Source organism: Amblyomma mixtum, chromosome 7 (assembly GCF_055824585.1).
Source record: "Amblyomma mixtum isolate Tamu chromosome 7, ASM5582458v1, whole genome shotgun sequence".
In the NCBI taxonomy this organism is placed as follows: Eukaryota; Metazoa; Arthropoda; class Arachnida; order Ixodida; family Ixodidae; genus Amblyomma; species Amblyomma mixtum.
Genome location: NC_143018.1, coordinates 113,065,472 through 113,090,808, shown reverse-complemented (window position 1 = coordinate 113,090,808; position 25,337 = coordinate 113,065,472). Strand labels below are relative to the sequence as shown.

The following is a 25,337-nucleotide window of genomic DNA, read 5'->3' as shown; positions in this document are numbered from 1 at the left end:
GCGCTGCACTCTCACTCAATTTCTTTTTATGTAGCTCTCTTCCAGTAGACAGCTTGTAGCCGCGAGCTGCATTTGCTAGGCAGGCAAATGTAAACCCGCTGCTGCCGTTGCTGTGTTTTTGGAGCGGTGTGAAACGCTCTCCAAAACGAGCCGCCCACAAGCCTGGAGTGTTCCTGCATTTAAAAAGGCTTAACCTAAACTTTCAAAGACGGCCAGGCGGCATAACATTTAAGGTAATTAGGAAACTCCAGTTTTTGAGCGAACAACGCACACCTGACTTCATAACATTCTCTTTTCCCGCACCTTCGGTGTGCGCTCTGAAAGTCATGCGGATAACGTCAAACTGTTTGATTTGGATTCTGCAAAAAAGGAGTATCCCAGCTAATTCATGCAGGATTCTTGCCGAAAGCTTGTGCTCAAGAAGCGGAATTTCATTTCAAGCTTTGTTTAATTTCAAGTGTCCTGAATATTCGACATTTAGATATATGTTTATTGTAGAAAATTATCACCCAGTCCTTCAGATGTGGAGCAAAGATTTATCAGGAGCATGTTGCCATTGCCCCTGAAAACGTGCCTTTAACTGTCGAAAAAGACGCTGGACGACAAGGCGCAGTGGAAGCGAGCAAGGATTCTGAGCATAACTGGAACTAAGGAAAACGATTCTTTGCAGCGCAAAATTTGGGCTCCTTCAGGTGTGACTGCGGGCGAGTTTCGGCGTGGCTTTTTAAGCTTACATATTGATGACAGCCAAGTCAGTGACCGGAAATCGTGGGTGCAAGAAGAGGGAAGGGTTCCCAGAGATCCATTAGCATTCCTCCCAGTCTGCTGAATTTGCCATGACTCAAAAACCTGTCTAGGAGGTAATGCACGAGTCAAGCAAGCCCATTCCGCACGGGTTTGACCGTTGTTTGACCAGAAACCGCGCGCACGTGTTGCCCGTCGCGAAGGGTGGGCCGTCTCCCAATGTCGCGCTGGAAATTCATAAAATCTTGTCCGAGGCGAATTTATATATGTATTATTGCATCCTACAACACAGCAATGTGTCCTGCTGTTGTTATGTGCCATTTTGTGCTCGAGAAGGAGGCGTACAACCGCTTCGCGACAGCGCGCGCAACACAGCGGGAGCTGTCGGACTGCCCCCGCCTTCCTGACAGGGACGCACGCGTGTCGCGCTTGAGTTAGATGCGCAGGGTGCCTATAGCCTTTACAGCACTGCACAGACCTGGTGATATGATGCACAGACGGTGTCCCAAAAGGTGCAATAGAATTGTCCTCATGTGTTGTCACTTTCCGCTTTTCTTTTGCGCTCAGTACTTTTGCAAAAAAAGCAGCAGCACTCATAGCCGATGCATTTTCTGATGCACATGTTCTGATATATTAATGCAATGATGAACGTCGCCTTCAAAGCTAAGTGCTGATGTAAGAAATCATGAGAACAGTGCCGTTGCTGAGTAGCATCAGCGAGGGGCAAGGGCGCCTCCTTGGATGCCATGCTTGCTGTTATTGCTCCGCTCTGACAGATTTTGCTGGCTGTTTAAATAAATACTTCCTTCTGCGTCTGGTAAAGAGACCATAACCGGAACTCAAGTACAGTTCGTTTGTAACCTACTGGATAAGATTGCTTATCCAGAAGCGGTGTGGGTTGCGCAGAATGGGCCACTTTGCTCCATTGCTCAGATTGAACGATTTGGATAGGCACAGTAAGGAAAGAGTTAATCAAGAGGAAAAAATGGGTTTGGGTGTGACTTTTAATGTGAGCCATAAGTAACCACGCTTAAGACAGTAGATTCAAGGGTAACGGCAATGCAGCTTCTAGGGCACTGATGTCCTAGGATCGTAGGTACTGGGACCAGGTGATGACTGTGACTACTCATTGGCGGTGCACGACAGTTCCACACATTTTGACCCGTCGTACTGATGAGAGGATCATGCTGAGGTTGGCCTCTTGCTGTGTGTGCAGGGTCCCGAGGAGAGGAGTACCATGGCAGCCAGGCGTCGGCTCATCGACATTGGTGCGAACCTGACCGGTGGGTGAGGTCTTGCGAAGTTTAGTAAGCGTTGCTGAGATTCTGCATGTGTTTTGGTTGTGCTTTGGAACCAGCTGCATTGGCTGTCTTTCAGGCCAATTACCTTGCTGGTGATGGTGTGGGTTTTTGATCCCTGTGTTACCACATGGGGCACCAATGTGGAACTACATGGAATGCATGCCTGGCAGCAAGAGCTTGTGTTCGGGTTGTGGCACACACTTGGAACAACATTAGGGAACTTGTTTAGTGTCATTTGTCTCGTACATACTTTTATGACATCAGTCTCTAAGACACATAAAAATGCGTCGATCTTTAGATAAGGTTATAAGCTTAGGAAATTGGCAAGAGTAATGTGGCCATGTATGGTGCAAGAAAGAATAGTTAGAGGTCATTAAAAGAGGTGTTTTGTTCTGAGATGGACTTGTCTCATGATGGTGGTGGTGACGACAATCAACAAAACTAAAATTGCTGTTAAAAGACAGGGTAGGAAACTGTGCAAAGAGAAGTTATAGGGGCAATGTTAACGGAGAGAAAAGATAGTGTTGGGCTAGAGAGAAAAGGCATGGAGTGAAAGTTGGCCTGTGTCGATGCATTACTGCATTCTAAGCACAAAGGAACCACTCTCACCAACACTGAAAGCAAAGCTTTTGTAAGCTAGAAAAGACCAAGATACAAAATGGAGGTGTCACCATGGGAGGCCGTTTTTCGAAGCGCAATGTGGTGACGTCACAACAGTTTTGTAAGCACAGATCCCTGAGCCCGGGCTGCACTGACATTCAGTTCAAAGCAGTGATCATCGAGTCCTTTTTAATGTAAACGTCATGAGTTGGAGTCGAGTGTCAGGAAAATTTTAAACTCTAATAATTGCGTCTCTTGCTGTTGAACAAAGATCAGCGTAGCCAGAAAGAGCCACGTGGCGAATTTCAACAGAGAACAACGGTTGTGTCCCTTGAACAGGGCAAGTTGCATGATTGATCCTCTGTCCACATGCAAATCTGGCTCATAAGGTGACAGCATAGTGGACCTGCTAGGAGCTTATATCCCACCCTGATGTCTTCTGGCTGTCCTTGTGTGCAGACCCCATGTTCCGTGGCCTGTACAATGGATCGCGCAAGCACCCCGATGACTTGGACCAGGTGCTGCAGAGGGCACAGGCCAACGGAGTCCAGAGGGTCAGTCTCTTCTCTTGCTCGTGAACTGTTAAGAGTGAATGATGCACTTGTGAGCAAGAGAGTGATCTGTCAGGGCAACGCAACCCCTTGAAGCTTCTCTCGTCTGTCTTGTTTGGCGAGCTTGCGTAAGCTTTGCTGAAAAGTCCGAAAGAAAGTCTTACTTATGACTGATATCATTCAGTTTGGTTTGGTTTATTGGGGTTTAACGTCCCAAAGCGACTCAGGCTATGAGAGACGCCGTAGTGGAGGGCTCCGGAAATTTCGACCACCTGGGGTTCTTTCACGTGCACTGACATCGCACAGCACACGGGCCTCGAATTTCTCCTCCAAAGAAATTCAACCGCCGCGGCCGGGATCGAACCCGCGTCTTTCGGGTCAGCAGCCGAGCACCTTAACCATTGAGGCACCGTGGTGGCTGATATCATTCGTTTACTGTGGTTGGCCTACTTATGACAGTGCCCGTGTGCAGCATTGGTAAATCTTTCTGCACTGCCTTCAGCGCAGTAATGAATGTTGGGAGTTCGCGTCAGTACGCTTTACAACTTGTGGTCCTGCACAAGTGACACAGTTATTCATCACTTGCCAGCAGATCATTGACATGATATGCGGGCGTCCACAAAAGTTTTCGGAACGCATAATACGAAAGTTGCTGCAGTACCCAAGCTCTATGCACAGTTTCACTGCAGATGAGCCATGATAAAGACGCACTATACTGTAGTGGCTTCTTGCCAAGCCTCTTCCGTAGTGACACTGCAGCCACTGCGTTTAGTGCTGCAATCTGTGAACGTAGGCGTAACAAGAGGGCATGTCTTATGCTTGGTGCACGTAGTGCTGTGTACTGTGCGCAGAATGCCACGTTGTGTAACATCAAGAACAGAGAGAAGCAGTGATGATGTGCGCGGAAGGTCTGCAGCATTGATGGCCTCACAGAGCGGATGCCACAGGAAGGGAAACACATCCAAATGCGCAGAGAGACTTGTGGGCTGGTAATGTCTGGGACAGGGTGGCCACATTTGGTGCAGGACAGGGTTGCTTGGAGGTCGCTGGGGGAGTCCTTTTCTGGCAGTGATGGTGCATTGTGATGGCCCACTAGTGAACATGCTTGGAGTGGTCAGTAGTGGTGGCGGTGACATTGTGACGGTGCTCCGGCATTTCTCTGAGTGAGAGCAGTTCCTCGCCTGTGCAGATCCTCGTGACGGGGGGCAGCTTGGAGGACAGCCGCCGTGCCTTGGAACTGGCCACTGCCCACGGCAAGTGTCGCCCTCTTGTGGGCAGCGTTCGGTGCATGCCATTGTCAGTGCACATATGCAAGCTGCGTGTCGCTTGCATCAGTGTGAAGCGAATGTATAACAGCACCTTTGGTTGGAGACTCCAGGAGTACATTGTACACTTGCTGAGTTGCTGTTTTTCTTGTGGGTTGTGGCCTGAGGCACTGCTGAGGGTGAAACTCATTGCAGTTGAGAAGAAAATCCATGGGTCAGATAGGAGGGGTTAATGAGCTGAGTTTAATGGCGACTTGACAAAGGCAGCCTGAAGAAAGTGTGACATGCTGGGCGAATGACAAGTGGCATTGATTAACGAAGCAGTAGCAGGGAGCAGAAGAAGTTTTGTAGTCTGATTACCACCCACTGAACACTGAAACTATCTGCTGCACAATGTCATAAAAAGAAATTGGAGAAGACACTTAAGCTCTGCCTTAAGGGCGTGACACAATAGCGTTAATGGGTTGATGTCCATAGATCCCCGGGAGTCCTCATACCAAACCTGGCACAATGATGCAATGGTTGAGCGAAGTGCAACTGCCCTGCAGTGGAGGGTGCTGCCACTGGTGGGCCTTGTGCAACCCAGGTTGCCCTTCCCAAGCAAACCCTTGCAGCCAATCATTAAATTAGCTGTCACCTGCCACAGTGGCCAGTTAGCTCACAATCCAGTGGGCAGGTTGTGATGAGTCTGCAAGGTCACACGACCTAGGTGGCCCCGCCTAGGTTACTTCTCCGGGGATTTTTCGCTCACACCGCCGCCAGGTTTTCTGCAGAACAGGAGGCTTAACACTATCGCGCTAAAAGTGCCCACCTCGCCAATTCCTTGTAGACTTCACTGACCGACTCTCTATCATTGGTGAGCCACCTGCTTGCCAAGCGAAGTCAGTGTTGCTGCCTTACAGTGACCTTGAACATTTTATTCCAGCAAACCAAAAACCTCTCAGAGATGTCTAGCTAGACGTCTTTGAGAGGTTTTTGGTTTGCTGGGATCCTTCTCTGGTTGTTGTGTGTTGCTGTGCAGGCTCTCAAGACTTCATCCTTTATCCGAAAGTGTTGTACCAGTCGCGTCTGGTTTCTTGTCCACTCACATGGCCTTTTCTTTATCGCTGTCCGCGGTGACACCGGTTGTTGCCCCCCTTGTCTTATAAGTCGGCAGCTGGGCCTACTGTCTGTGAGAACTGAGGGGTGGTGCCCTGCCTGTGCACAATCCCCAGCTGTGAGCCAACACTTTACTTTGTGTCCAGGATCGCAAAAGAATTGGAGTGGTTGTAGACAGCATGACGGGCGCACTGGCCTGTTTTTTTTTATTCGCAGGAGATAAAGGTTTCTCGACACAGTCGTTGTGGCGAGGTCAGTTCGACAGCCCTGTTCTGAGTGGTGTACACAGCATCTGGTACACAAAGGCAGGCAATACACTGTCCAAATCAGGATAGGCAGATCCATACTAGAGGGACTAGTACAGTGGTGAGCAGCCTTGTCTAGAGCGCTTGAGCAGTGCGCACTTGGTAACAAAAACCGAAATTAGAGAGCAGCCCCTCATTACAGGGCAAAGTTTTCGTGCCTGCTTTGTTTACGAGGCTATCTGGCGCTACTTCCGTGCAAGCGTTGCAGCTGGACCCTAGAGGCTGCCACAAAATCTGGATTTGTTTGCAAGGAAGTGCACCGCCCGAGCGCTCTAGACAAGGCTGCTCACCACTGTACATAGGTTGCATAGTTATAACCAAGTAATGAATTTGGGTAGAAAAAAAAACACAATTAGAAAATTAAGAACAGATTAAAAAAAGTTACATATAAAGCCTCCTGATGTAATTTTTTTCCTTCTAAATGAAAAAAAAAAAGAGTTGGGATTGTTTTTGTTGCATCTGTAGACAATCCCTGAGTAAATGTCTGAGTGTCCATGACCGGGACGAATTTTCCTTAAACTAGTGAACTAGGAAGTTTCTTTGGAAGCTGTATAGACTTTCCTTAAAGGGACTATGAAACAAATTAATTGAGATTATGTAAAGATAGGCAATCCATCACTCGTCACTCTGGCGCAAGAATTTTTGAGCTGGCATCAATAACAACGAAGTTATAGGCGATTAAAAATCACCCTCCTCCTCTCCCCCCTCAACTCGTACGCGCGGGGCACCATAAAAAAATAAAGAAAACAGCTCCGGGACTGGGCTCCGCCCATGAAAACGTCATTCGCTGACGTTCGGTTTACAACTTCCGGTTGTCGCACTCCCGAGGAGCAGCGTGCGTAGGCAGCGTCTCTCCGGTCTCCAAGGCCCTCCGCGACAGCTAACGCTTCGAATTCGTCCTGTGCCCCAAGTAAATGCGGCACCTTTTTTTAATTAAGTTCTCGTAGATAAAATTGTCTTCCATCGCAGATCATATCGTGTAAACGTTCATACCGATCGCTGTAAGCTGGAAACTCACCTTCCCGGCGGGAAGAAACAGTGTCGGCAGGGACTTCGGTCGAAGCTTCAGGTGCTTGACATTCATGCCTGACTGTCGAACGAGCGCTGGGTTATAGTAGTAAGCGTGAGGTGCGAAGTGTCGACCGCAAACGCGGAGTCTTCGGCGGGCGTGCGACGCTGGCAGTCCGATGCGCTCCATGCAGGCTGCTCGCTCACGCACGTCTCTAGGAATAACATGCCTGAGTTCAACACCTCGCCAGTCACCGGGTTTGCAGCCGACGACAAAGCAAGGCGTATTCATCTTGGGCGGTCGAAAAAGGCACTGCGAGTGGCTCCCGAACTCGCGACAGAAAGAGGCGGCAGAGGTAAATTAAAACCATATGCGCGGAGGCAATGCCCTCGCTCGCGCTTGCCCGAGGGGGTCGCGCGGCAGCTCGAGCAGACGATTTTCACCGCTACCGGAAGTGTGCCCGTGACGTCGAAGCTGCCGCGGCTCTAGCGAATGACAGCGTGTGGTGGCCTGCCGACGTCATGGGACTAGTGACGTCTGTTTTCCCGATTTTGGTTTCAGAATTGCTCCCTACGAAGACACCAAGCGGCCCGCGAATTTTAAAAAACACGGTTTTTAAAAATTCATAATAAATTGCCGGCTCAGTTCTGAAGATTCATACTTGGTGTCAATGCTTCTGAGCATCACTTCTAACATTTGCAAGCGGCTTTTAATTCTTTTCATGGTCCCTTTAATAGCAGTATGGCTGCTCTCAGTTGTGTGCTAGGGAGTAATTACCTCCCGAATCTGCTCCACATTAGGGGATTCCGCTAAAACGTTGCACTGTGGCCATGTTGTGTGCTCTCTTGGTGTGGTGCAGGGGGCCTGCTGTGGAGCACTGTGGGGTGCCACCCAACCCGGTGCGGAGAGTTTGAGGGCCCGCACGGAACCCCCGAGCAGTACCTGGAGCAGCTGTCCACCCTGGTACGACAGGGTGCTGGCAGGGTGGCTGCTCTGGGCGAGATGGGGCTCGGTGAGCTGCTCACTTACCTATTTACACGCAGTCCTGCTGACTGGTGAACACTTGAAGGCCTTTGTTTAATTTCCCATGGACATCGTGTTGAAAGAATCTGGCTGACACTAACCGGCACTGACTTTTATTTCACAGCAGCACAGGACTAGAAAAGTGGTTAGTGGCAGTTGGCCTTGGAACCGCATTTTGCTCATTGTGCCCTTTCATCATCATGATCATCATCATCAGCCTGACTACGCCCACTGCAGGGCAAAGGCCTTTCCCATGCTTCTCCAATTAACCCTGTCCTTCGCCAGCTGCACCCACCATGTCCCCGCAAACTTCTTAACCTCATCCGCCCACCTAACTTTCTGCCGCCCCCCTGCTACGCTTGCCGTCTCTTGGAATCCACTCCAACGGCTATCTTGCCTTCGCATTACATGTCCTGCCCTTTAAATGCAACATTTTCTTGTAGCAATACGAATGGCTTACATCTTCAGCTGGCATAACAGGCTAAAACACTCTACAAATGAAAGGTTGGGTGCGTGTAGTGTGCAGGGTTTTTGAGTGTATTTCTGAACCACTCAGCAGATGCTTCATTGAAGCTTATAGTAGTGGGAAACAAAACACAAAGAAGAATGTGAGACGATACACGGCACTGACTAAAAACTTGATTTTGCTTCAGTGACAACCGATGCTAAGGTCTACCGTAAAAACCTGCGTATAATACGAACCCGAATATAATACGAGGTGAAGTTTTAGAGACGCGAAATGGGAAAAAAAATTTTACCCGCGTATAATACAAGTGACGCAAGCTCATGCACAGAAGACATTTATTCAAATCGCATTCCGCACTCCACTTCAATCACTTTCTTCTTCAGTAGCACTTTCTTCAGACATTTCTTTGTCCGACAAATCATCCCAAATGTACTAATCTTCCGTGCCATCGAGGGCGTTCGAGATGCCGCGCTTCTTAAGCCTGCTTCAGCCGCCCGGTTGGTGCCACTGCAGGCTCACCTGAGCACATCCACTCTGCGTAGCACCGCTTTACTGTGTCCTTGGACGGTTTGTTTACACGACCATCAAGCGGCTGCGAAAGCTTCGTCGCGTTCCGCTGCACGCGAAAAGGGCTTCTTTCTGTCGTGGCCATCCACGAATGCTTCCTTCGACGACACCAAACTGCCTCCCGGCCGCACTGTTGCCGATGTTCTCCACAGCTAAAATCACTTTTCGCTTGAAGGCAGGCGACTACTGTTTTCGAGACCCTGACATCATGCTTCCCAAAAGAATATCCACTTCACGAAGCGTGCCTTACATGCTAGCACGTGCGTTGTCAACAGGCACACGGCACACCGCGACCCCCCCGGTATCCCCCGGCGCACCCAACGGATCAACAAAGAAAGGACACCGTGACGTCGTTTGTCGAGAGTAACGAAGCCAAGCCATAGCCATGCCGCAAAAACGAAACCAAAACTTCAAGCAACTTCGAAAATTTTTGTTTGGATCCGCAAATAGTACGAGGCGGAAATTTAGGGTGCTAATTATGGGAAAAAAACCTCGTATTATACGCGGGGTTTTGCGGTAATCGAAGAAAAGAGACAATCAAAACGAACGAGAAGAAATGCTTGAAGGGATTAAGACAAACATTATGGTTGTCTTATAAGTGACTGCACATTTTGTGCCAGTGGAAGAGAAAGGATGGCACTCACACAGATTTCTCAGCATTTCAGTCTTGCCTGTTTCAGTTACCCATTGTGTGTGTGTCTGTCGTGGTTCTTGGCAACCACCAGTGTCTCAGTGTCAGTGTGGCACACAGATGAAGTCGCAGTTGTTACAGTAGATGCTGGAGTGGCCGGTAACGTCACTGTCAAAACATTATAACTGTGTTCTCTTGTCTCTTGCTTTTTCACCAAGGTAGCGACTGCTCTGCCCTATGCATTGCATATTGCAGAGTGGCAGAAGAGAATAATAGACAATTGACCGTCAAATGTCTGTCACAGTGGAACTCCGATTGCGCTTCTTCCATTCATGCAGCGGCCTGTATTTTGTGACTAAGTGGCTTGGGCTTGGTGAGCTTCCCTTAGAGACAATGCATTAAAGGGGCTGCGAAACACTGCCTGGGGGAATACCGGCTATACTTCAGGTGGGTTCTTTATGTCACACAGATGCTGACTTAAAAAGAACTACAGGAATCGATGCACAGGAACGGGAGTTATTCAGTGAAGAAATTTTAAAATACAAGCAAACAAAACGCTGCCCTCAACTCTATTTTGGGGGGGCTTCCCACTTTTCGCTCTCCCAATGATGGCACCTGGCGCAACCAATCAAAACAGCCTGCCAGAGCATGTCGCGGAAGTTTGCACTCCATGGTTGCCTGCTCTATGTGACTCGTTCTTGCTGAGACTGGCAGCGTCGTTTCCATGCCAGGGCGCCCCGGGTGGTGTATTTTTATTTTACTTGCTTTGCAGGGCTTTATCCAAGACGAACAAGTTTTTTTTGTTGATCTAATATAAAACACTGACCAGTGACAAAATGTGTCTCTATTTATTCACACAATTTGCAGTATATTTACTGTTTGTCCGGTCATCAAGTTCGCGCCAGGTGATGTCATATCCGCTGCTAAAAACCCGCCACTGTGTGGCGACACCATCAGAGCCATGAAGTTGTTTTTGGGAGGACATTAAAATATTAAAAAACGGAATGTATGCGGTATTACCGACGCTAATAGCACCATTATAACTCACTGTATGCAATCAACAGGCAAAACAGTTAACTAAGATTGTGTTTCTGGGCCCCTTTAAAGATCTCAATTATACGATGGAAAATTTTATGATATCTGCCTCAAACAACACAGACCATCTGGGATGAGAGAGACAGATGGAGCACTTTATTGGTAGACGTCGCGTCACCCCAAAGTATTCCAAATCGGAAGAGATGTGCGCATAATGTTATAACAGCTTTGCCAGTGGCTCAGACTCCCACTCGTTTGACCTGTGGCTGTTGGTGGAAGGCGGCTCTTGCCTGGCCCGCTTTCTCGCTCATTTTGCTGATGAAGGCAATACAAAAACCAACTGTACATTCATCTCAACATGACGTTTTTTGCATTTATGGGGATTCATATTGACGTTGGACCTCTTTGTGATAAGCGATGGCTAGTTCCAAGGTACTTTCCACTACAGCCTACCTACAGTGCGTGTTAGGCCTAGTGACAACGAGTGGCGATGTGACGGCAGTTCTAAACGACCTCAATGACGCCAAAGTGCCACCTGGTAGCCTGGTTTTGGTCAATATTCTCGCAGAATGGCCATTATTCATTAAAGGGACACTGAGGAGAGCACTATTAATATTTTTTTTATAGCAAAATCCGATAGTTCGGCATGTCATGGCTTTGTTGCCACTTGGCCGGCAGCAAAAGATGCATTTATTTCCAAGAAATTTGGATTCGAAGTTAAAAAAGTTTTTCCCGCCGCTCTGATTCAAACTTAGGATTCTCCTATGACGACCCAGGTCTAAGTGACGAGACTCATGACGTGACATAACGTAACACAGACTCCGTGATTTCTGACTTCCAGCATAGCGGCCCAGCAGCAGCCGAAAAGAAAGCTACCGCCGGCCGCACTTTGAAGGCATCCATCGGCTATTGCGGCCGTCGCTACAGTCGCTTCGCTTACGTTTGCACTGGCGTTTTGCCAGTGTTACGATGGATCTTGTTCTCGAAGTCGTCAGCGAAGTTCTCGCAAATAGACACCTTTAGCGTACCGTGTACCTTGTTACCGCTAGCGGAATACCGGGAGCCCGCATGCCGCCGGCGATCAGGCGCTGATTGGTCCCGATGCTTCAGGCGCGTGCGTAGCTGCCGGGCACGTGGCGCCGTCTGGCGATGTTAAGGAGATTTGCGCATGCATTGGCTGCGCCTTAGTGATTTGTGGCTTCTCGGGTCCTAGAGTTGCTAGAACCATTGGTTCTAGCAACACTGTTTTGCCCTATGACATCATCACGCTTGTACTTGAGAGTTTGGCCTGTGGCGGCGACACCTGTATTTTGGTTCTTGCTCTTTTCTACGTTACAAGAGCTTTGTTGTCAGTATCAGTGGCGTTTTTGTAATCAGGATCTGGTGTTCTGTCGATACAAGCCAACTTCAATTTCTTCTCAGTGTCCCTTTAAAGTCTCTCTCTCTCGTGCGCAGAATGGAAGCAGGTGCATTTTGCTTATGCTTGAGAGGGGAGGGGGTGGAAATATTTACATTTTGAGAACCAGAGCAGTGGGTGCGTTTATTATGGAAATGCGTCTTTGCAGAAAATTCTTGATTATTGGACACATGAATGTACGGGGATCTTGCACGGTCCTCTTAAAGTGCTATAATTGGAGTTCCAGTGTAGTATTTTATTTGTTCATGGCTCAACACAAGCCAACCAGCCAGTACAGTACTGAGAGAGTAATATATTGGCACCAACGTTTTGCCCAGCATGCTGTACCATATTTACTCGCATAATGAACGTATTTATTTTTTTCTAAAAAAAGAAATATGAAAGATTGTAGGGGCATTCATTATGAGGGGTAAATTATTCAGAAAAAAATTGCATTCCACATGCACCACACAGAGCTAGCTGCAGAAATTACGAGTAAGCTCGTCGCAATGTAAGTGCGTCACAACATTGTCTATGGTGGCTGCTTTCCCCACTGCCCCCCCCCCCCTTGTGTGGAGTGCCTTGATGTAGCTTCCTTTGGTAGGGTAGAAACACCCAATTTGTTCAAACAAGAGACGTCATTTTGAATCACAAGGGTTGTGCCTACTTCTACAATGGAGGGAAAGGTGCTAGAATTATTCTGAAGCAAGATTTTCATATATGGGAGCAGTGTTGAATGTTCTCATGTGTCAGAGATGCGGAACTGGCGAGTACTGGAGGAATATTTTTATGTGGCAACTAAATGAGTCGGGCTTTAAAATGGCGGAGGCGTCACCACCCTACCAAAGGAAGCTACTATATCGAGGCACCCTGGCCTGTGCGAACGCTAGCGCCACAGTGTGGCTGTCCCTGGTAGCACAGAAAGCTCTTTGGTTGCATTACACACATGCTTCATTATCAGTGAGCAGCTTGCTATGTATACACTGTCATTACAGCACTTAGCCTCTGTCATTACAGTATTGGAGGTCGCTGTCCTGCTGCCTCTAAAATTAAAACCCTGTTTGGGCCTCCTAACCACTTTACCCCAGCAGTTGTGGTTCCCGAGTTCGTTTTCATACATAGTGGTGCTTGGAGTGTTAGGAGTACCCGTAAGTGCACAACGTAAGCAGTGAACTGTGAGCTGGGATTTTACAAGTTTAGTGCCATAACGAATGATCATGCCACCGAGATCATGCGGTGCATTGTCATGATTGGGATTGATGGGAATGTTAACCCAAGTGACACAGGTAATTGGTCCAATATTGGGAATGGCTTTCATCACTCTGTTCCTGATAACCACTGGTCCTTAAAGGTAACGGAGTGGATTCCAAGAGAAGGCAAGCGTAGCAGGGGGGCGGCAGAAAGTTAGGTGGGCGGATGAGATTAACCCTTTCAGGCGCTTTGTACACAATTGTGTAAGCGGCAAACTTACTGCTTTTTCAGAGAAAGTGGAGCACTTCACAGTGATTTCATTATTTAAGTCAAATGAAGCACCTTTCTTGTTGCGTATACTAAATTGCTTTTTTGTACCATGTAGCGATTGCAGTAAGTAATATTTCACATAAGAGTGAGCTAGGTAGCACTTTGTCCACCGTTTTTGTGCAGACAGATTTTGCCAGGAGTGAAAACATTGATTGTTTTTGCTCAATTTCGAGCGTAATGTGAATCTTCGAAACATAAAACGATTACACGATCCCTAGGATGTTTACCTGACACACGAGAACATTTCGATGTTACTATTTCTAACAAATCTGACACAATTTGTACGGAATTCTCCACATCGTTGTAAAAACTTACCTACTGGTCTTTCACGTTCGAAAACTAACAAATTCCCTTTCTTGAGGCCTGAATGTACTGCTTGGGTGAAAAAATAATTGATTTCAGCCAAAACAAAAAATGGCGCCTGAAAGGGATAAGAAGGGAGTAATTACTCATTGGCATCCACCCAAGCGCAGCCATACGGCTACACAGTTCGAGTTATTGATCAATTCACTCTCGCCCTGCCATAAGCTTGCCGTCCCGGTTAGCTCAATTGGTAGAGCGACTGCTCCGGTGTAGCGGTGGTCCCGGGTTCGAACCCCGGACCAGGACGAACTTTTTTTTAACTACGAAGTTTCTGAGAAAGCTGTACAGCTTTCCTTTGTGGCCGTATGGCTGCGCTTGGGTGGATGCCAATGAGTAATTACTCCCTTATTACAAATCTACTCCACCTTGGGGGATTCCCTAAACATTTGACCAAAGGGATAAGAAATACGCGGAAATACGGTGGGCGCAACTGGCAAAAGGACAGGGTTAATGGGAGAGACATGGGAGAGGCCCTTGCCCTGCAGTGGTAGTAGTCAGGCTGATGATGATGATGACTCTGTTCCTTTGCAAGGCCAGTCTCTGCCAACACATTTCCAATATTGGGCTGACTAGCTGTGCTGCTGGTGATTATGCGTTGTCAGCCGTGGCAGTCACGAGGTGTCCTGTCCCTCGGCTATGCGTGCAGACTATGAGCGGCTGCAGTTCTGTGGTCGGGAGACGCAGCTGCGCTACCTGGAGCTGCAGCTGCAGCTGGTGCGTCCCAGCGGGGGTCTGCCCCTGTTCCTGCACTGCCGCCGGGCTGCAGCCGACCTGCTGGACGTGCTGCGGCGAAACCGGGGACTCTTTGGCGGCGCCGTGGTCAGTGCCTGTTCTCTGGGAGAAAGGGGCAGACAGGCAGTGCAGCCGAGCGGTGGCATTTCATTTATGAGCAACAAACTAACCAGGCTTCTGTCCTGACGAGCATTTCATTGCCAAGCAGAGCAGCCATTTCACCCTCCTCTGAAATATAAAATTCGCTTGAGCAGTAGCCATATCTCACCCCTTTCCTGAAAGCACCCTCTCTCCAGGCCTCATTGGCTGGTTGTGGTGATTGTAGGAGTTTTCACTTTGTCTGCCTTGAAGTTTCCTACAACCTGCGAAGCTGTTGGAAAATTTGGGAACCCCAGCCAATTTCCTATAAACTGCTGAAGAACTTAAGTTAAAATTCATGTATTGTCCCTTTCCTCAATTTTAACTCCCATTTCCACGTGGCTTCCAATCAGCACACCTGTTCTGGTTACTCACATGAAAACCAACTGCGCATGTACATAAGAGGTCCTCATTTCAGACTGGTATTATCTATTTCTCAAAGGTTTTCTATCAAGTTGACCTCTGCATTGTTGCTAGTTCATCGTTATTGGTAGCAGTCATTTAACTCCTTTGTCTGGTGCCCATCATGGCTTGGTGCTCAGCCCACTTCTAATCCTGATCTTTATAAACTACCTACCTGCCAACATTTCATTGTCCGTTCATCTTTTCCCAGATGGCTATGCCTTTTACTGCTGCATTGCATCTAACTATAATCAAATACTATTGATCTGAAATTACACAAATGCAATTTGAAACTAGTGTACCACATAGCTAATGAAGCTGAACATGTCAATCCTCAATTGTGAACCCCCCCTTTACTGAGTTACATCATAGTGATATCTATTGAGCACTAATCACAAACAATCGCAGGTCGTCAGAACATGTCACAAAACTTGCTGCTGACACTGTAATATTATTTGGGCTGATCAGGAAATACCTTGATTTCTCCGCTGCTTTCATTCCCATTATAGGCGACTTTCGACTGAGGTGGTATGTGCTGGTCATGCACAACCAGCAGCAAGTACATATGTTAGAATGGGCAAGAAAAAGAAAGAAAAATAAAATTGCCCGGTCCGTGCCAGCTGAGCAGCATGTACAGTGCGTTGCGAGCTTAATTTGCAATATGTTGTTTAGGTGCAGGCATCAAAAAAGATGTGCATATTTCGGAACCTCGACAGCAAGGGCTTCCTTACCACTCTTCCACTTGTTTGGTGCTGCATGTCGTAGTGTTTGGTGTCACTGTGTGCATGTACTATTGGGGACAAAAGTGGTATAGTACTCTACGTGGCGGGAGCCGGAGCATCGGAAAACTGCGACATTTTGGTGAGCTAAAGCACAAAACATTGAAACGAGCCAAGCGACATGCCTGCTGATAATAAAGGTCACGCATTGGCTGTCTCACTGATGCCACCTGTAAATGGCGTTGCAACGCTGTTTTCCGTTAGCATAGTGTAGAACCATATCGATACTGGAAAAGGCAGATCAGGAAGAATTTTTCTATGATAACTCAAGAGGCAGTGCCCTACTCTTTGAAGCTAGGTCAGGGTGTCTTAGAACGCGCAGCTACAAAAAAGAAATTTAACGAAGAAGATGACACATGTGCTGTGTGTGGTAGATCTGTGGAAACAATTGAACACCCCATACTCAAATGTGATGGTATCCATCCGGATGTCGATGCAGGCACAGTCACTCTTTCGGAGGCTTTAAGGTTTAAAGATAACAATGGTCATGTAAATAAATCTGCAGTGGAAGTTAGCAAAAAGCGATTGGAGGATTGGTGGCTGAAAAGCAGAGATGTGACATAAGTTTAGAAGTGTAGGAAACCGTAGGTAAAGAAGATGGCGAATCTTAATGGGAATTGACAACACAGTTGAACAAAAATAAAGAACAAAAAGCTGAGCATGGTGGCAACTGCCACCACCCCGTTTCAAAGGGGGCGCTCCTATCCATCTATCCATCCATCCGTTGCTCCGGCTCCCGCCGCATGGAGTATACCACTTTTGTCCCCGATAGCACATTTCAACATGCTAGACGGCCAGCACTGTCGCATTGCAGGTCACATTGAGGGCAGCTCTGCATCACAATGGTAGATGAAACAGTGGAGAGAAGAGACGGGAAGGGTAGGTGGGCACATCTCTGGAGTCTCAAGTTCACCAGGGACATGGAGAAACTGTGTGTAGCCAATGAACTGCCTGCAAACGAGCAAAGAGGTAGCGTTACAAAGAAGAGAGAGTACAGTCGGCGTATGTCCATGTTGTACTGCTGTGCTTCTTTGCACACATTATATCCCAGAGGTCTCCTCCAGATCTCGCATCTGTTTAACCCCCTCTTCTTCGTTGATGCAGGTTCACTCGTTTGATGGCAGCAAAGAGGAGGCGGCTGCTTTCCTCGACCTGGGCCTCTACATTGGCATCAATGGCTGGTGCGTGCCTGATTTTTATGTTTACTTACTTAGAGATACTGCTAGCCTGAAAATGCGACTGTGGCTGGGTCGAGACATAGAGACGTGGGAAAAACTGCACTTGGAAACATATGCTCACAGAAATCAGTTCTTGAAGAAGTTTGAAGTTTATTCTCAGTTTCCTCACACAAAAACTAAAGTACCCCAAACAAAAGGTGCTTCCTTGCACCTAACGAGGTTGAGGGCCCCACACAGCCTGTACAGAGGGGAAACAGTGCGGTACAGATGAAATTGTTTTCTCCACTCAAAGACACAAATTAAAAATGGAAAGATACAACAGTAATAAGCACTCATAAAGGTAAACAAATTAAAAAAGACAGTCTCAAAGACACAAATTAAAAATGGAAAGATACAACAGTAATAAGCACTCATAAAGGTAAACAAATAAAAAAAGACAGTAACAACAGTACTAACAGGCCACGGCAGTAATAGGCGCTCAAAAAGCTAAACATCATTTTTGACGTTGACAACAGTTTTAATTGGAAGCACTTAGTTCTACATTTCGGTCAGTGTACACTTGAATACACCACGTGATGTGTGCTGTTCAATTATGGCAACAAGATCTTTATTTTTGTTCAGAAGTATGTTCAAAAGCATGTCTATTCAAAAGGTGGACAGTACAGCAGTGCTTTTCTCTGGTAGAGTGAAATAAAATGCACTGGGCAGTGTAAACCACCTTGCAAGTTTAGTTTACTGCGTAATTCAAGTTTCTGCTTCAATTAACAAACCTTGAAGGATTGGTTGAGGTTACTATAGAATCTCGACGATATGACCTTGGTTGATCCGAGTTTTGGAATGATACGAACTCGTAAAAATCCCTGATCAGAGTGCATTGTGTACAGCATGCAGAAATTCGGATGTTGAAAACACAGCCCCATGCCACTGCGGATGATGCGAATGCATGACCGGCAAACACACCTTTGAGCACTGAGCACTGCTCGCACATCACCAATTCTGGGGCAGCCAGTCACGTGATGCTCATGGCGAGCAGTAAGCAGTGGCACTCAGTTCACAGCTCACCAACCTCGCAAGTAATCAGTGATGTGCGGCCGTGAATGAATCCGATCAGGTGAAAACAGACTGTAAATGTATTTTCCCTGCTTATGCGTACAGGCTTTGATTGCTTTGGATGATGCGAATTTCGGACAATACAAATATTTTTTGCCACCTCCTATGGGGCAGAAATGTGGAGGCTAACAAAGAGGGTGCAGCTTCAGTTAAGAACAACGCAGCGAGCTGTGGAAAGGAAAATGACAGGTGTAACGTTAAGAGATCGGAAGAGGGCGGAGTGGGTGAGGGAACAAACGCGGGTTAATGACAACCTAGTCGAAGTCGAGAGGAAGAAGTGGGCTTGAGCAGGGCATGTAATGCGAAGGCAGGATAATCGCTGGTCCTCAAGGGCAAAGGAGTGGATTCCAAGGGAAGGCAGGCATAGCAGGGGGCGGCAGAAAGTTAGGTGGGCGGATGTGAGCAAAAAGTTTGCGGGGACACGGTGGCTGCAGCTGGCAAAGAAGGACGGGGTCAATTGAAGAAACATATGGGAGAGGCTTTTGCCCTGCAGTGGGCATAGTAAGGCTGATGATGATGATAATGGACTGGGAAAAAAAAAAGCAGAAGAAGGGTGCAGGAAATAATAACAGAAAAGGAGAGTAAGATCGACAATAAGTTGTGCCCATAGAATTTCCATGCGGATGCATCAAGTCGTAAAAAAATTTACAGCTTTTCTTAAAGACTAGCATCTAAGAGGTAGGTAAACAAAAAGTCTAATGCACAATGCTACTCAGGAGGAATGAGGAAAGGCCCTGATACAGTGAAAGCTCGTTAATTCGAACCTCGATAATTCGAATTTCGGATAATTCGAACTACACTGCTTGGTCCGGCCAAGCTCCATAGAGATCTGTGTATAAAAAAGCCCGTTAATTCGAAAGCGAGTCGGTTCCGCTACGGATAATTCGAACTATGCGCCGCCGCGCCTGTGCGGCTTGGCGCACAGCACGTCGCCAAAAAAAAAAAAAAAGCATATCCGCATAGTTAGAGGCTGGGCAAGTCCTAAACGGGGACAGAAGATGGAACCAGATAAAACCGTGGAAGAGTGGGTAAACCCTAAATGGCGCCATCACCGGCGCGGCGGGGGTTGCGGCTGCCTATCCTCTTTTCCGCGCAACCTCCCGAACTCGCAACTAAATACTCGTTAATTCGAGCCCTGTTAATTCGTAAATACGGATAAACTGTCGGCGCGGTCCCAGCCAACGCCCGTGAAAGGCTATGACTTAGGACGGGCGCTACAAATTACGCGCGAAAAACTTTTTTCTTTGCGAGTATGGTCCATCCTTCCGCCCCTCAGTCGCCAACGGAAGCACGCTGTCCGCCGCGATCATGACGCCGCCCGGCTTTTAGCATCGTTGGCTGCAAAAGGCGTTTGCTGCTTTTATCGCGCGTTCCAATGATTGAGTGGCAGTAGACGGCATCCGCCCCAGTCGCCCATGGCACGATAAGGCGAACCTACTGAAAACGAGACTTGCACAACCCAACAAGCGTTGGCACTCTGCCAAGTTCGCTTCCCCCCTTGCTAGAGCTAACGCCAAAAGTACACACACCCTGATGTTATCGCCGCGCAGCATCTTGGCGCGCCGCCAAGAAATGTGTTGCGGACCGTGACAGCGCGAAATGGAGGGACGCATTTTTTTTTTTTTCAAATTCTTTGGCAAAAATCGAGGGGGGGGGGGGGGGGGGGGTCATTATGCGAGTGGGTTCGTTGTGCGAGTAAATACGGGACATATACCTTAATGCAAACGGTTCTTGCCGGTTTTTTCGGTTTTTTCGCGGCCATTCGATAATTCGAACATGGGATAATTCGAACTTTTTCCCGGTCCCGTGAACTTCGAATTAACGAGCTTTTACTGTATACAGTTTATTGTGATTGGAATTGTAGTTTAGCACTTTTATTTTAAGCTGGCAATGTGTTCTCTGATCTTCACTTGCTGGGCATTCCAAAACCATGGGCTCCACACAGTTGCCACAGTTGATGCTATTTGTCCCAAGCAGCATCAATAGCTCTTTGTAAAGGCAGTGTTCGAACAAAGCCAATGCTAAAGAATTTCAAGAGCACCAGACAGTTGATGCGGAACTCTTGACTTAAAGTGCGGTTCCATGGAATGCATGAATCCGTAATTATGGGATGGTGAGCTCCAAGATCTTTGCCATTGGTGACGTGTGAGCCTTTGTAAAGAATACTGTTCGGTTCCCTGTTTGCTTTGTGGTTTCATACAAGTTTCGTTTGGAGAGAATACTATCTTCCTGATGGAAAACTGTTCTAGGCCCAGATGTGGCCAGCATGAGTTTTGCTGTTCACGCCAGCTACACTGGCTTTCAAAATGTAGTTTGCTATCAGGGCAAAGTAGAGACCTGAAAGAAGCAAGGGAGATCATGTAACGTGATGCTTGCATGTGCAATGTGCAGCATCAGGTTTTGTACCTTAAAGGTGCACTTAAGAGGAATCTGAACTCGCCTTTTTGCCGCGGGAACTCGACCTACACGTTCCGAGCTTTCTTAGAAACTTCGATTTACTGCCCCGTGCGGCCGATTTCCCTAATTTAAATTGGATGAACCTCCCGGCTCCCGCCTATTTTTTTTTTTTTTAATTCCCCGCATACGGTGGGAGGAGTCAACCAACGCATAGAGTGCCTTTGAGGCAGTCGCGTGGTGGCGTTGCTTTTGCTTTTATTTTTGTTTCTTTTAGGTTTCCGTGAATAAATAGGTCTAGTCAGAGGCTACATAGCTGCAAATTAGGCCCACGGAAATAAAAATACGCATGGACTCTTTGCTTTCGCCGATCACTACGTTATCACTCCGCCGATGGCAGAGCGGCAAGCTACCACGGGACTGGCGGAAAGGTTGGTTGACTCCTCCCACCATTTGCGGGGAATATAAAAAAAAAATAAAAGGCGGGAGCTTGACGTTAATCTTATTTAAATTAGGGAAATTGGCTACACAGGGCAATAATTCGAAGTTTCTGAGAACGCTCGGAACGTGTAGATCGAGTTCCAGCTGTAAAAATACGAGTTCAGATTCCTCCTCAGGGCACCTTTAACAAGTTTTTGTCTTACCGTTCACCAAGGCCTCAAAATGCAAGTGTGATGGATGGCGGAGTGATATAACTGAACGGGTGCACTAATTACGCAATTTCCACAGCATTGCACTCTGAGAGTGAAACGAGCTGTAGCTTCGAAACACGTCCCCTGTCGATGACTTGACCATGTCTCCTCCCTGACAGCTCCCTGAAGACTGCGGAGAACCTGACTGTGGCAGCTACCATACCCGGTGACCGGCTGCTCATTGAGACAGGTTGGTCTTCCCACACACTGGCATTGATGAGCTGTGTTTTGGACTCATTGCACTGCTTTGCCTTCATTGACCTGTGAAGATCTAGTGTCCTAGGAATGGAATGTGCCTTTGGTACCCAGTGTCTTGCGAAATACTTAGGTTTGGCGCAGGCACATTTCATGTGAACGCCATTATGTGCCAAGAATTAATGAATGAACATAGGCCCGCTGAGGTGGCTGAGTGGCTTGGATGTTCACCTGCCGATCCCAAGGTCACGGGACCGATCACCGCCATGGCAGCCTCATTATGATGGAGGCAAAATACAAGAACCTCCACGTGCTGTGCAATGTCAGTGTGCGTTAAAGAACTCCGGGTGGTCTTAATTAATCCGAACCTCTCTGCTATATCGCCTCACATAGCCTCGGGCGCTTTGAGACGCTAAAATCCTACACTCCACGGTCTGCCTCTGAGCTGACACCACTTGATTGGGCATTGTGAGTCAACTCCTTTGAGGCTGAGGTACTCAGTGGGCTAACCTTTATCTCATCGAAGTGCCCTGAGTAAAAATTGGGGTTACTAATTGCTCACAATTCAGGGGTCTATACAGCTCCTTGAAAGCCTCAAAAATCTTTCAGTGTAAAAGAGTTGCTTTCGAGAGCCTTGAGAGTCCTGGAATTTCTGTTGGCCGAACCCGGTTTTATCCAATTTTCGTATTCTCAACAGATTCCCTAAACATCGAGTTAAACCCAGTTTCTTCCCAGAATTCTAGAGAATGTAGTTTTCCAGCGCTCAAAGCTGAAGACGCTTCATGAAAATTAGTGGACATCTCGTGCCTATTCTGGAGGAGTGTTCGCTCTTAACTGATGATTTCACGCCTCTTTCGTCACTTCTTGTTCATGATGTGGCTCAATGTGAGCATAAGTTAGAAAACTATGCTTCTGATACAAGAGTCCAGAGCAAGGGCGATGACCAGATGACTTATTTGCGTCATTGTGTCAAGTGCTGCCCATGCAAATGATGTCCTGTACCAATTGGGTTATGCATTTAAAGTGGTGACTGTAATCCTGAATGAGTGCTTCCATAGTGTGCAAAGGCAGGTAGGTCTTATATGGACATAGCGGTGCTGTGCAGAAAATGTTAACGTAAGCCAGAAAGTAACTGCAACAAATGAAAAAAAGAAATCCTATGTGGTAAACAGCGTTTCAGTGCACCTTCCATTTACATATTGTTTATGAAAATAATGGAACAAAAATAGAACATTTTGTGCCCTGCACAAAAACAAGTGCTTATAAGAAAATTGTATTGTGCTGGAAAAAAAGAGAAAATGACTCAGAAAAACTTCTACTATCGAAATTTTTGCTGAATAACCCTATTTGTGCCCGAATTTGAGTTTAAAAGAAATGTCGGCCGATTTGTGCCCCCTGAGTTGTGGAAAAAAATTGAACCTGGGAATGAAGGTTCCTACTTATAAATTCTTGGAAAAATCTCCTGGTGAACATGCGTCAGTCGTATGGTCACCATATTTTGTGCATGAGAGGGATGAACTTAGGCTTAACTGCTGCAATCACAGCTTATGCCTTGCAGCGTATTTGCGCATCTTATCACTGAACTTGCGGGAACTTTGATAAATGCACAATCGGCTTATCATTGCACACAAAAATGGTTCACAGGTTTATTTCTGTCACTGCACCCATATTCTTTGTTAGCCCTCTGCCCACGCAACTTGCATTGTCCAGGAACACTGTTACTTCCTGCACGCAGTTGAGCCACACTGCGGTGGCTCAGTGGTTACGGCGCTCGACTGCTGACTCGAAAGACGCGGGTTCGATCCCGGCCACGGTGGCTGAATTTCGATGGAGGCGAAATTCTAGAGGTCTATGTACTGTGCGATGTGAGTGCACGTTGAAGAACCCCAGGTGGTCGAAATTTCCGGAGCCCTCCACCACGGTTTCCCTCATAGCCCGAGTTGCTTTGGGACGTTAAACCCCCATAAACCAAACCACGCACTTGAGACATGCAGTGACCCTGGTGGTTCTAGTCACCACCTTTGCGGTCCGTAAAGTACGGATACAGTCATGTGTTGTGCTGTTCCTTTGTTACTCTCTCTAACCACTCCCGCAATGCCTCAAATCTGCAACGGCAAGTCGCACTCTCCCCTTGCTGTTTTTTTTGTCTTTGGCGCTCACGTAAGACGAGGCTGTTGTGGATGCAGACTGCCCCTGGTGCGAGATCCGACCCACGCACGCTGGGGCCAAGCTCATCCGGACGTCGTTCCCGGCCAAGAAGAAAGAGCGCTTTGAGCCCGGATTCATGGTCAAGGGCCGCAACGAGCCGGCCAACCTGGTGTGAGTGGGCACTGCCGAGCTCGGCTCTTGCTACCCCTGCACTTTCGCACTGGTTCCTTATGGCCGACAGGGCGCATTTGGTGCTGGGATGGGTTTGGTGGGGAGGGGGGGGGGGATCTCTCTTACTTCATCATCATCATCACCATTTATAGTATCCTTAAAGGTGCACTGAAGAGGAATCTGAACTCGTCTTATCTGCCGCGGGAACTCGATCTACACGTTCCTGGCATTCTCAGAAACTGCTACTTGTTGCCCTGTGTGGCCGATTTCCCTAATTAAATCGAATTAACGTCCGGCTCCCGCCCTTTTTTTTTTAATTCTCCCTCGTACGGTGGGCGGAGCCGACCAACGCGTGGAGTGCCCTTCAGCCAGCACCGTGGAGGCTTTGCTTTCACTTTATTTTGTTTGTTAGGTTTCCGTGAATAAATAGTTTCATTCGCAGATAATATAGCCACAAAGTAAGCCCGCAGAAATAAAAATACGCGCGGACTATTTGCTACTACGGACTACTACGTATTACTCCGCCGATGGCAGAGCGGCAAGCCGCCACGGACTGGGTGAAAGGCACTCCACGCGTTGGTCGACTCCGCCGACCGTACGAGGGAGAATTAAAAAAAAAAAAAGGCGGGGGCTGGACGTTAATTCGATTTAATTAGGGAAATCGGCCACACAGAGCAATAAATAGACGTTTCTAAGAAAGCTCGGAACATGTAGATCAACTTCCCGTGGCAAAAAGACAAGTTCAGATTCCTCTTCAGTGCACCATTAAATATCCTGTCTGGGGCATTACATAAGGGGGGGAAAAGACAGTGGTGTGAAGCAATCATACAAAAGCATCTGAACATAAAAAAAAGCAGCACAAAAATAACAAGAATAACACTTTTGACGTCAGACTAACGTCAGGTAATCCATATAATACAAAAATATGTGACAAACAAAGCAGTAGAGTATAAAATTAAACATTAAATTGTGCAGAAATTAAATAAGTGGGAAAATTGTTATAGGACACAAGCAGTTCAAACTGCAAGCAGAGCAGTGTGAGGGAAGTAGCTGTAGTTGGTTCAAGTGGTTTGTTAGTAGCTGCCTAAATCCGGTGGGATTAGATTCGATGACAACGGTATCAGGAAGATTGTTCCATTCTTCTATGCCGATGGGAAGGAAAGATTTGTTGAAAGCGTTGGATGAGCCGTGCAACCGCTGAATGCTGAGGGAATTGAATAGCCGGCGAGATGAGCGTAAGGGAGCATGTAACGAAGTTTGGCGTAGTGCAGTTTGGGCTGTCTTGCTGCTCTGACTCACCTACTGCTGCACAGCTTGAGTGGGGGTTTTTGAAAGAAGCGTTCACTTACCACTCGAATCTAATGCGCCCTCAATTGTAACGCGCACCTGTTTTTCATGATCAGAAAAAAATTGTGCTGTGTCTTCTATTGTAATGTGCACGAGATTTTCATGCCTCCCCTACACACAACAAACGGCACGTGACGAGTGTGCAGTTTAAGCACACTGGAAGAATCACGTGGATG

At 47.4% G+C, this 25,337-nt stretch overlaps 1 protein-coding gene across 3 annotated transcripts in view; it reads left to right on the top strand.

The window, feature by feature from the left end:
- LOC149337244 (deoxyribonuclease TATDN1) overlaps positions 1–25,337 on the top strand; it is a 34,704-nt gene that overhangs the window by 5,346 nt on the left and 4,021 nt on the right. For 2 of the 3 annotated variants that reach the window (XM_089553405.1, XM_089553406.1), the window contains exons 2-9: positions 1,961–2,027; positions 3,105–3,199; positions 4,386–4,449; positions 7,733–7,885; positions 14,522–14,694; positions 17,031–17,107; positions 21,420–21,490; positions 23,682–23,814. In XM_089553405.1, coding sequence (XP_089409531.1) covers positions 1,961–2,027; positions 3,105–3,199; positions 4,386–4,449; positions 7,733–7,885; positions 14,522–14,694; positions 17,031–17,107; positions 21,420–21,490; positions 23,682–23,814 — 833 coding nt within the window. The remainder of the gene's footprint in view (positions 1–1,960; positions 2,028–3,104; positions 3,200–4,385; positions 4,450–7,732; positions 7,886–14,521; positions 14,695–17,030; positions 17,108–21,419; positions 21,491–23,681; positions 23,815–25,337) is intronic. The other variant, XM_089553407.1, reaches the window with a different exon arrangement.